Here is an 11023-nt window from a genome sequence, read left to right as displayed (position 1 = left end):
CCTTTTCTGATTCTTTTTTTCTTGTTTTAGTTTTCTATTTTCTTTTTCTTTTGTTCTTTTTTGTTTCTTTTTGTTACTTTTATTTTTTAGTTTCCAACATTAGAAAGATTTTAAAAATGTTCAAATCTAAAAATGTTCAAATTTGGGAAATGTTCAAATTAAAAAATGTTGATATTTGAAAAATGTTCAAGCTTAAAAAATTTCAATTTAAAATTTGTTCAAATTAAAAATGTTAAATTTAAAATTTGTTGAATTAAAAATATTCATCTTAATTTTTTTTCCGAGTTGCATGTGGGTCGCAACTGAGAATCTCTCCGTTGCATGGATGTGGATCGCAATTGAGATTTTCCGAGTTGCATGTGGATCTCAACAAAGATTTTTTCATTTGCATGTGGGTTGTAATTGGAAATTTTTCAGTTGCATGTGGATTGATTTTTCGAGTTGCAACTAAGAGTTTTTTTTTTTGTTAATTATGAGTTACATCTTAGATTTAACAGATATTTTTCTTCCTGCACGTGGGTGGTACGAATAATATTTCTAATTGCACATGAGCTGCAACTGAGATTTTTCGGTTTCACATGAGTTGCAACTAGATTTTTTTTTTCAAAATCACATGTGTTGCAACTGTAATTTTTTTCCAATTATGCATGCGTTTGTAGCTAAATTTATTCCAGTTATATGAATTGCAAGTGATCCATTTTCCAGGATTCTTTAGTGAAAAATGTGAGCGTCAAGCTTTGTTGTATTGACCTCACGCTTAAAATAGGGTTTGTGATCCGCTTCCTTGGCCTTTGCTTTGCCTATAGACCTGTTCACTATTGGGCCTGTTGTATGTCAAAACACCTAGTCAATTCAAGTTTTACTACCAACGTCTAGACAACAAGCAAATGCACCCCATGAAATTGGGTAAGAAACTATGCATGGAGCAAACCCTATACATTCACCAGGTCGACGCGTGGCGCGGTACGGGTCAGCCCAGTTAGGCGCGGGCTTCCTCTTTTTTGTTTCTCTTTTTCTGTTTCTATTTTTTCTATTTTCTTTTGTTCTTTTTCCGTTTCTTTTTTGTTACTTATATTTTTCAGATTTGAAATATAGAAAGATTTTAAGAATGTTCAAATTTAGAAAATGTTCAAATCTAAAAAGTTCAAATTTGGAAAATATTCAAATTAAAAAATGTTCACTTTTAAAGATGTTCAAGTTTTAAAAAATTCTATTTAAAATTTGTTCGAATTAAAAATATTCATTTTAAAATTTGTACATACTTTTTTACAAAAATAAATTAAAATCAAAATTTAAAAAGAATTTTTTTGAAAAATGTTCAGATGGAAAATATTTTTCAAAATAAAAATTGTTAAATAAAAAAATTCAAACTCGAAAATTGTTCAAGTATGAAACTTTTTGAAATTCGGAAATTGTTCAATATATAAAAATTGTTCAGATTTATAATTGTTTAATTTTTAAAAATGTTCAAATTCTAAAACAATCATATATAAAAATTATTAATAATAATATTGTGAAATTTTGAAACTTTGGATTTAAAAACATTCTAGCTTTTAAAAACGTAAAAATGAAAGGCAGAAAAGAAAACGAAAAAACGAAAAAAATAAAGAAAATGTGAAACGAAGTGTTGGGCCAGCCCAAAGCACCTACTTAGGGGTGTGCGTGCCTGGTCCGTGCCGACCAGGTCGCCTTACAGCATCCCCCTTGCACGATGGCTTAATCAGCAGCCGACGTCAGCGAACTGAGACTTAATAGTACTACTATTAAGTTTCAGCTGACTGATCTCCAGTTGCACCCAAACCTTTTACGTTTTTGGCCTGACAGATCGCTTCGGTTAGTAGCAGACATTAGCCTGACAGATCAATGGTTTGGTCGCTACAATCTTCTCTGATCCTTAGTAATTAAGCTCCCTACATACATGATACGATTAATTACAGGACGCAGCTACGACGATGGCTCAACGGAGCTGCCGTGCGTCTGCGGGGACGCCGTCTTGTCACAGCCGATCCGCGCGGCGAGCGAGTGGCAGGTCCTCATCTTGCCGCCGCCCTCGACGCCCGCATCCACCTCGACGGCGAACACGCCGCAGACCGGCCGGTGGTCGGAGAACCTCGACTCGCCCCGCAGGTACTGCAGCTGCTCGACGCCGTCGCCGTGCCACAGTATCCGGTCGCACCTACGCTGGCAAGCAAGTCATCAGTAACTTCACTTTTACATGGCACTCGAAACTTTCAGAAATGTGTATGTGTGCCATACCATGCAGGTGTTCGCCGCTTCTTCTTGGACTTGACCGTCTCGCCGGCGTACGCGTCGGAGTTGTGCGTGTACTTGTACGTCGGCGCGAAGCAGATCTTGCCCTCCTTCCAGCCCACGAACACCCTTCCTGCCTCCCGCTCGATCATCAGCTGCAACCAAAAGTACCAAACCATGTCAATCTGGTGTCCCTCAGTGTCTGAAATTTTATTTTGCAGTTCAGACAGTGTCATACCTGATCTTTCAACAGGAGAGCGTCCCAGTCGTTGTCCTCCAGCAACGTTCTCGTCTCGTCGTAGCTGAGTGAGACTCGGTAGTTCAGGTCGCCGAGCCATATCATCTTGCTGCTTGAATTTCACACCAACCCAAGAATGTTAGTTCACATAAAAGTAAAACTGGGGCAAGGAAACTGAACCAGAGAAAGATTAACGTGCGCGCGTACTCGTGGTCGATTATTCGCTCGGGGAGGCCGCGGTGCGCGGCGGACGGGGGCTTGCAGGCACGGGGAAAGTGCGCACTCTTGAGGATCTCGGCGACGTCGGCGTTCCGCCTGACCTCGTCACCCTCCTTCTCGCCGGAGGCCAGGTGGCTGCACACGAAGCAGAGGCTGGTGTGGTGCAGCGTCATGCTCATCGCGATGCACCCCTTGTTGCCCAGCCACCGCATGATGCCCCTGCCGACGCAGTCCACCCGGAGGTGGCCGACGTGCTCCACCAGCTCCCTCTTAACCCACACCGACAGGAATAGCCCCACCATCTGCTTGCTCGCGATCAGGCAGTAGCTCATCCCGCCGCCGTCGTCCGTCAGCTCGCCCTGGGCCGGCGTGGCAGCGGCGGTGCCGGCGGAGTCTTCGTCCCAGGCGCTGGCGGCTGTCGACGAAGAGGCCTCGCCGGTGGGAGTGCTGGTAGAGGGCGTCTCGGCACGGTAGACGGAGTCGCGCGCCTCGGCGGCGCGGCGGCGTTGGGTAGAGGTCTCGGCGGAACAGTTGCAGGTCTTGACGAGCGCGCTGTCGACGCGGTAGCTGTTGCTGAGGAGCTTGAGCGACGGCGTCTGAAAGAAGAGGTTGCCGCTCGAGGACCTGGTGGCCATGGAGTCGCGCCGACGGTTCTGCCGGCCCGCGTCGGCCGTGCTAGGGTCCGATGACGCGGCGAGCGGCGGCTCGTCGCTGTCCAACTGCTCTTGCGGATTGTTCAGCGCCTGGTGGATGAGGGCCAGCCACCTCGCCGCCGGCTCGTTGTCCTCCAGGACAAGCACATTACCGGCTGTCAGGGGAACGATCTCCTGGAACCTACACTACATGTAGCGTCAGAATACCGTGCCATGGAATTGGACACAGCAAAGCGATCGTACATGGCATTGCACACCATTAACACACATGGACGAGAAGCGTCAGCGCGTTACCCCAAGACATATATGTCGGAGGACTCGTCCACCTGCAGAAAGTCCTGCAGGTTAAGGCCATCGTTCGGAGTCTTCCCGCCCACGTTCCACGTAGCAACGAACACCCTGCGTGCGTGCAGTAATAGCAATGTAAATTTCACAATCTTGAATAGAGAACTAGTCAGCGACGCTGGAGAAATTTTCAGAGATCAGAATTCAGGACAACAGGCTGAGAGCTGTCAATTTAACTACTAGCAAAGATAAATTCACAACATTGATGAGATCAGCAAACAGAGAAATGTCAGTTCGGTAACCTGTATTTGCAGGTATCGTCGTTCTGCTTTTTGGGCGAGTCGACGCAATTCAGGCTCGCGCTCTTGAACCGTACGCGTGCGGCGCTTCGATGCGGTGAATCTGGAACCCCAAATGGGTGCAGGAAAACAGAACAGCTCGTCAGTTTCGTCTATCCAATTAACCCGAATGAATGTTCCTTGCCTTGTATGCATAGAAATGTTGCAAAGTGGTAGGTTGGAATGAAAAGCAAAATGAATCCGAATCGGTGCAGAAGAAAATAACCTGAACCGCTGAAACTCTTGCCTTTCTTGCCGAAGATGTTGGACATGATGCACTCCTGGAAAGAGTAGGAAATGCCAAATCAGAGAAGCGCCCAAGCATTATGCAGAAAAATTGCAAAAATCAGAGAAGGATCTTACCTATCTCGTCGTCGCGGTTTATGTAATCTGGCGTCCAAGGGCAGGAGACATCGATCATGGTTTGGACATCCCCAAGCATTCGGTCCAGGTACCTAGCTACGGCATTGCTGCCGCTTTGATCGAGAGGATGTCGTGGAGGTGGAGGAAATTTTGTTTCTTCTTCGACAGGGAGGAGCGTGGGGATCAGGTGGAGAAGGGGTGGGGGAAACGGAGAGGAAAACTGGGCGGTAGGGAGGGACCGCCCGGCATGCATGCATGCAGCCATGCAGGGCGTTGGTGCTCGTTGTTCAACTGCCTAGCTACCTCACACATGTTTTTCTGTCCTCTGCTTTTTTCCCTTTTTCTTTTAAAAGGAGTTTTATGGTACCCTCAAATAAAAAATATAGCCCTTTATTTTTATCTATCCAAAGATCCACATTTTTTTGAGGGAATGTCTCATGACGCTGGTTTGACGAATCCTGGAGGGTCGCCATCCCAAATCCAAAGATCCACATGATTTCATACTAGTGTCAAAAACATGACCAGTATTACCGGTGCCAGTTTTGGCACCACACTAGAAAACGGATGTAGTTGGGCCTGACCCAATAATATGCCCAACACGTTAATCTTATATGTGACACATCTCCAAAAAAAAAAATCCATAACCTTCTATTCCGCGAGTCGGCCTCATTGGCTGGGTGTCACCGTCGATTTCCCGATGGGGAACTCCGCCACCGCCGCCTCAGCCCCTCTCGCTGGCATGTATTTCTTCTGCGCTAAGATCTCCACCTACCCTGTCACGACCGCGACTACCGCAACTTCCCATGTATCTATAGTTGATGTACTAGGCACGTCTGTTAAGCCGGACATACACAAAATATGTGATCAGATGAGAACTAGCAAGGAACCCGCCGCTTGAATGCGACAGCTGCGTGAACACAATCGTTGTCTCAACCCGAAAGAATGGGTGCTATATATAAAGTGGGGAAGTGACAAGGACTCCCTAGAGTTCAAGGACTATTGCGAAGGTGTGGGAATTAAATTGCAGTTTGTGTCTGTGGCACATGCACAAACCAATGGTCAAGTCGAAAAGCAAACGGTCTCATATGCAATGGCATCAAGAAGCGTCTGCTAGCGCCACTCGTGTTATGGAGCTTGTGAACAACACCAAATGCAGCAACTCAAGAAACTCCTTTCTTCTTGGTTCATGGTGCCAAAGCTGTACTTCTGATAGAAATAGAACACAATTCTCCTCCAATTGTGAAATACGAAGAAGAGGCCTCGCAAAGGGCACTCGAAGATGACGTTGACGCAGTCGATGAAGCAAGAGACGTCGTGTTATCCAGAGTAAGCGCATATCAGCAGAACCTCAAGAATTACCACAGTCGCCGATTACGACCTAGATCCTTTCAAGTTGGAGATTTAGTTCTTCGACTTAAGCAAGATGGCCATGAAAAACATGAAAAACTGGAGTCTCCATGGTTGGGGCCATACATCGTCACAGAGGTTATCCGAGGAGAAGCGTATCGACTAGAAGAAAGGCAAAGACGAGGGAAACCCATGGAACGTTGCACAGTTGCGAAGTTTCTACGCGTAGGAAGCAGCAGTCAAGACTTGGTGTAAGGGTATTTTACCATTATCCATTATTTTGGTAACTATGACACCGTGCTAGTGTATTTGGACTAATACATGTCTACAAGATGATTCCCAGATATTAGCCAAAGAGGTATAATGGTGTATTAATGGAACAAGAAGGCAACGGGAGACCCCCCACTTCGATGAAAAATCAGCAACGTTTTCCAGAGCCTGGCCGGTCCCAGATCCGGTCAGACCGGCCCTGGCACCGGACCACCCGGTCGCCAACCGGGCCCAGCACCTGTGCCATCTGGGAAAGTTCCAGTAAAGGAGGGCGAGCTCTCCGGTCAGCGTCCGGTCGCCAGCCCGGTTTGGACCAGCTGCTCCGGTCCATGGCCTGATCGGACCGGGCTCCAGACCGAGCGTCCCGGTCGGCAACCGGCCTTTGCGCTTGTGCCATCCGGGCACTATCCAGTAACCTCAGAAGCCTTCCCGGTCAAGACCCGGTCCCAGCTCCGGTTGGAAACCGGCCGGCCCGGTCGGACCGGCCTGTCCGGCGCCAAATCCGGTCGACCGGGTTCCTCGAGGAATCTGCTGATGTGTCAAGTGGGCAACGGCCAGATTTCGAAGAACACTATAAAAGGCCCTTCTCCTACCTCTGAAAAGTTAGGCACTACACTACAAGCAGTTCTTGTGCTCTCTCTCTCATACTCCATTGCTAGAAACACCAAAAGCCTCAGATCTCCCTCCTCCTCCACCCAAACTCAAATCTCTCCGGGGAAACGTTAGAGGAGGACCCGATCTACTGTTCTACCAAGCCAAATCTCATTCCCCCTTGTATTCATCAAGAAGCTTGCTCTCTAGGGTTCCTTGGAAACCCTAGGTGGGCAAGAGTGGTCCGGAGCATCCAGGCCGTGGATTTGCTCCGGGCAAGATTGTGAAGGTTTGGAGGCTACCTCAAAGTCTACCACAAGTGAGTGAGCTATTCCTTCGTGGGATAGGCTCCGGAGAATAGGGTGAGTCTTCGTGGCGTGGGGAATCCTTCGTGGGACCTCCACCCCTCCAAACGTGACGTACCTTCTTGCAAAGGAAGAGAACACGGGAATACATCCTCGTCTCCGCGTGCTATCGGTTATCTCTAACCGAACTCCTTACTTGTGATTTAACTGCCTGTGAGAGCCTTCGTGCTCGAGTTAGTTGTATCCTCATATAGGTTGCTTCACCTAGTTTGCATTAGGCTCACCTTTATATTCCGCAAAGCCTAATATTGCAAAGAGAGAATAAAAATCTGTAGAAACCTATTCACCCCCCCCCCCTCTAGGTTTACCATCTCTATACTTTCAATTGGTATCAGAGCCTGGACTCTTATTAAGGGCTTGACCGCCTTAAGAGTGAGATGGATAAAATCTTCGAGGGTCTAGATGAAGACTCTAACCTTTCGGTTAAAGAGATGAAATCTTGATTCTCGGCATATTATGCCAAGAAGAAGAAAAAGGAGGATGAGCTACAAAGCCAAATGGCAGAGATGTCTGCCATGCTTAAGAACTTGACTAGTGGGCCTCCTAGTGCGGCTTCGGCCTCTCTAGCGAGTTACCATGAAGTTAACCATGACCATCCCAAAAACACTTCACCCATGCCTCATATAAACCATAGTGGGAATGTTCCCCATTTTGATGGAACTCACTTTTCTTTTTGGAAATCTGCTATTGAATCTCATATTCGCAGCTGCAGTGTGGAGTTATGGGAGATCATTGTTCATGGATACCGGGAGCCACAAGATCCCATTCGGTTGACCTCCACCGAATTCTACAACCGTCAACTCAATGCCTCCGCACGTGACAAGATTAGAAGTGGCATCAACCGCAAGCTTCTGGATCAAGTCAATGACATTGACTCCGCTAAAGAGTTGTGGGATTGGATCATAGTACTCCAAGAGGGAACCTATTTGATCCAATCAGCTCTTTATGAGACCGCTGATACGTCTCCGACGTATCGATAATTTCTTATGTTCCATGCCACATTATTGATGATATCTACATGTTTTATGCATACTTTATGTCATATTTATGCATTTTCCGGAACTAACCTATTGACGAGATGCCGAAGGGCCGGTTCCTGTTTTCTGCTGTTTTTGGTTCCGGAAATCCTAGTAAGGAAATATTCTCGGAATTGGACGAAATCAACGCCCGGGTTCCTATTTTGCCCGAAGCATCCAGAACACCCGAGAGCCGCCGGAGGGGGCCACAGGGGCCCCGGATGATAGGGTGGCGCGGCCCACCCCCGGCCGCGCGCCCTATGGTGTCGTCGCCCCTTCGACCTTCCCGACGCCGCCTCTTCGCCTATATAAAGGTCCCGGACCTAAAACCACGATACGGAAAAGCCACGGTACGAGAAACCTTCCGAGTCGCCGCCATCGCGAAGCCAAGATCCGGGGACAGGAGTCTCGTTCCGGCACGCCGCGGGACGGGGAAGTGCCCCGGAAGGCTTCTCCATCAACACCACCGCCATCTTCATCAACGCTGCTTGTCTCCCATGAGGAGGGAGTAGTTCTCCATCGAGGCTCGGGGCTGTACTCGGTAGCTATGTGGTTAATCTCTCTCCTATGTGCTTCAATACAATAATCTCATGAGCTGCCTTACATGATTGAGATTCATATGATGATGCTTGTAATCTAGATGTCATTATGCTAGTCAAGTGGGTTTTACTTATGTGATCTCCGGAGACTCCTTTCCCACGTGTGTAAAGGTGACTAGTGTGTGCACCGTGTGGGTCTCTTAGGCTATATTTCACATAATACTTATTCACTGTTATGAATGGCATAGTGAAGTGCTTATTTATATCTCTTTATGATTGCAATGTGTTTTGTATCACAATTTATCTATGTGCTACTCTAGTGATGTTATTAAAGTATTCTATTCCTCCTGCATGGTGTAAAGTGGACAGGGTGTGCATCATGTAGTACTTGGCATAGTTTATGATCGTGATCTCTCGTAGATTGTGAAGTTAACTATTATTGTGATGGTATTGATGTGATCTATTTGGTTATGTTGATCTTTCATGCACTCTAAGGTTATTCAAAATATGAACATTGAATTGTGGAGCTTGTTAACTCCGGCATTGAGGGTTCGTGTAATCCTACGCAATGTGTTCATCATCCAACAAGAGTGTAGAGTATGCATTTATCTATTCTGTTATGTGATCAATGTTGAGAGTGTCCACTAGTGGAAGTGTAATCCCTAGGCCTTGTTCCTAAATATCGCTATCGCTGCTTGTTTACTGTTTCTATCGTGTTACTACTGTCTGCGTTACTACTGCTCATACTTATTCATACCACCTGTATTTCACTATCTCTTCGCCGAACTAGTGCACCTATTAGGTGTGTTGGGGACACAAGAGACTTCTTGCTTTGTGGTTGCGGGGTTGCATGAGAGGGATATCTTTGACCTCTTCCTCCCCGAGTTCGATAAACCTTGGGTGATCCACTTAAGGGAAACTTGCCGCTGTTCTACAAACCTCTGCTCTTGGAGGCCCAACACCGTCTACAAGAATAGAAGCTCCCGTAGACATCAAGCTATTTTACGGCGCCGTTGTCGGGGAGGAAAGGTAAAAGGTACTCACACTCCGGATCTCGGCTACTAAGCTATTTTCGCCGTTGTAAGTACTCGAAGCTATTTCCTTTAGATCCTGCAATTGCATCTTTTTGTTTCTTGTTTACACTAGTTTGGCATAATGGACGATAATGAGCTTCTTATTCTATTACCTGATTTAAGACATGGATGGTTTGATGCGAAAATTAAAAAACCTATGGAACCTTATTTGCATGCTGGTAGTAATATTAGTATGAACGCTTTGAACACCATTGTTGATAATGATATAGAAAGTTCTAAGCTTGGGGAAGCTGGTTTTCATGATCTTTTTAGTCCCCCAAGCATTGAGGAGAAAGTTTATGTTGATTATGATATGCCTCCCATTTATGATGATTATAATGATAGTAGCCTTTTGGTGCCACCTACTATGGAGAGTAAATTTTGTTGTGATTATACTATGCCTCCTACACTTGATGAGAATAATAATGATAGCTACTTTGTTGAATTTGCTCCCGCTACAATTAATAAGAATGACTATGCTTATGTTGGGAGTAATAATAATTTTATGCATGAGACTCATGATAAGAATGCTTTATGTAATAGTTATATTGTTGAGTTTGCTCATGATGCTACTGAAAGTTATTATGAGAGAGGAAAATATGGTTGTAGAAATTTTCATGTTACTAAAACACCTCTCTATATGCTGAAATTTTTGAAGCTACACTTGTTCTATCTTCCTATGCTTGTTACTTTGCTCCTCATGAACTTGTTTATTTACAAGATTCCTTTTCATAGGAAGCATGTTAGGCTTAAATGTGTTTTGAATTTGCCTCTTGATGCTCTCTTTTGCTTCAACTACTATTTCTTACAAGTGCATCATTAAAACTGCTGAGCCCATCTTAATGGCTATAAAGAAAGAACTTCTTGGGAGATAACCCATGTGTTTATTTTGCTACAGTACCTCTATTTTATATTTGTGTCTTGGAAGTTGTTTACTACTGTAGCAACCTCTCCTTATCTTAGTTTTGTGTTTTGTTGTGCCAAGTAAAGTCGTTGATAGCAAGGTTGATACTAGATTTGGATTACTGCGCAGAAACAGATTTCTTTGTTGTCACGAATCTGGGTCTAATTCTCTGTAGGTAACTCAGAAAATTAAGACAATTTACGTGAGTGATCCTCAGATATGTACGCAACTTTCATTCAATTTGAGCATTTTCATTTGAGCAAGTCTGGTGCCTCGATAAAATCCATCTTTACGGACTGTTCTGTTTTGACAGATTCTGCCTTTTATTTCGCATTGCCTCTTTTGCTATGTTGGATGAATTTCTTTGATCCATTAATGTCCAAGTAGCTTTATGCAATGTCCAGAAGTGTTAAGAATGATTGTGTCACCTCTGAACATGTTAATTTTTATTGTGCACTAACCCTCTAATGAGTTGTTTCGAGTTTGGTGTGGAGGAAGTTTTCAAGGGTCAAGAGAGGAGGATGATATACTATGATCAAGAAGAGTGAAAGCTCTAAGCTTGGGGATGCCCC

At 45.3% G+C, this 11023-nt stretch overlaps 1 protein-coding gene across 1 annotated transcript; it reads right to left on the bottom strand.

Annotated features, from left to right (window-relative positions):
- Positions 1 to 1944: 1944 nt before the first annotated feature.
- Positions 1945 to 4404, bottom strand: LOC124707496 (type I inositol polyphosphate 5-phosphatase 5-like). The gene is made up of 7 exons (XM_047239160.1): positions 4347 to 4404; positions 3948 to 4047; positions 3655 to 3759; positions 2696 to 3541; positions 2489 to 2597; positions 2257 to 2405; positions 1945 to 2176 (listed from the first exon to the last, which is right to left on the bottom strand). Exons 1-7 carry the CDS (start codon positions 4402 to 4404, stop codon positions 1945 to 1947), a joined length of 1599 nt encoding a protein of 532 aa, XP_047095116.1.
- Positions 4405 to 11023: the final 6619 nt, after the last annotated feature.

The sequence above is a fragment of the Lolium rigidum genome, chromosome 1, assembly GCF_022539505.1.
Source record: "Lolium rigidum isolate FL_2022 chromosome 1, APGP_CSIRO_Lrig_0.1, whole genome shotgun sequence".
NCBI classification, from domain to species: domain Eukaryota; kingdom Viridiplantae; phylum Streptophyta; class Magnoliopsida; order Poales; family Poaceae; genus Lolium; species Lolium rigidum.
The sequence above is the reverse complement of the archived record's forward strand: the minus strand, read 5'-3'. Positions and strand labels throughout refer to the sequence as shown.

What these genes read in the sequence shown, in the direction of transcription:
- LOC124707496 (XM_047239160.1), bottom strand. Translation starts at nt 4,404, where the DNA reads ATGATCGATGTCTCCTGCCCTTGGACGCCAGATTACATAAACCGCGAC. An exon ending in GACGATACCTGCAAATACAG is followed by an intron (nt 3,760 to 3,947) that starts GTTACCGAACTG and finishes GCACGCACGCAG; the next exon opens with GGTGTTCGTTGCTACGTGGA. An exon ending in AAGCGGCGAACACCTGCATG is followed by an intron (nt 2,177 to 2,256) that starts GTATGGCACACA and finishes TTGCCAGCGTAG; the next exon opens with GTGCGACCGGATACTGTGGC.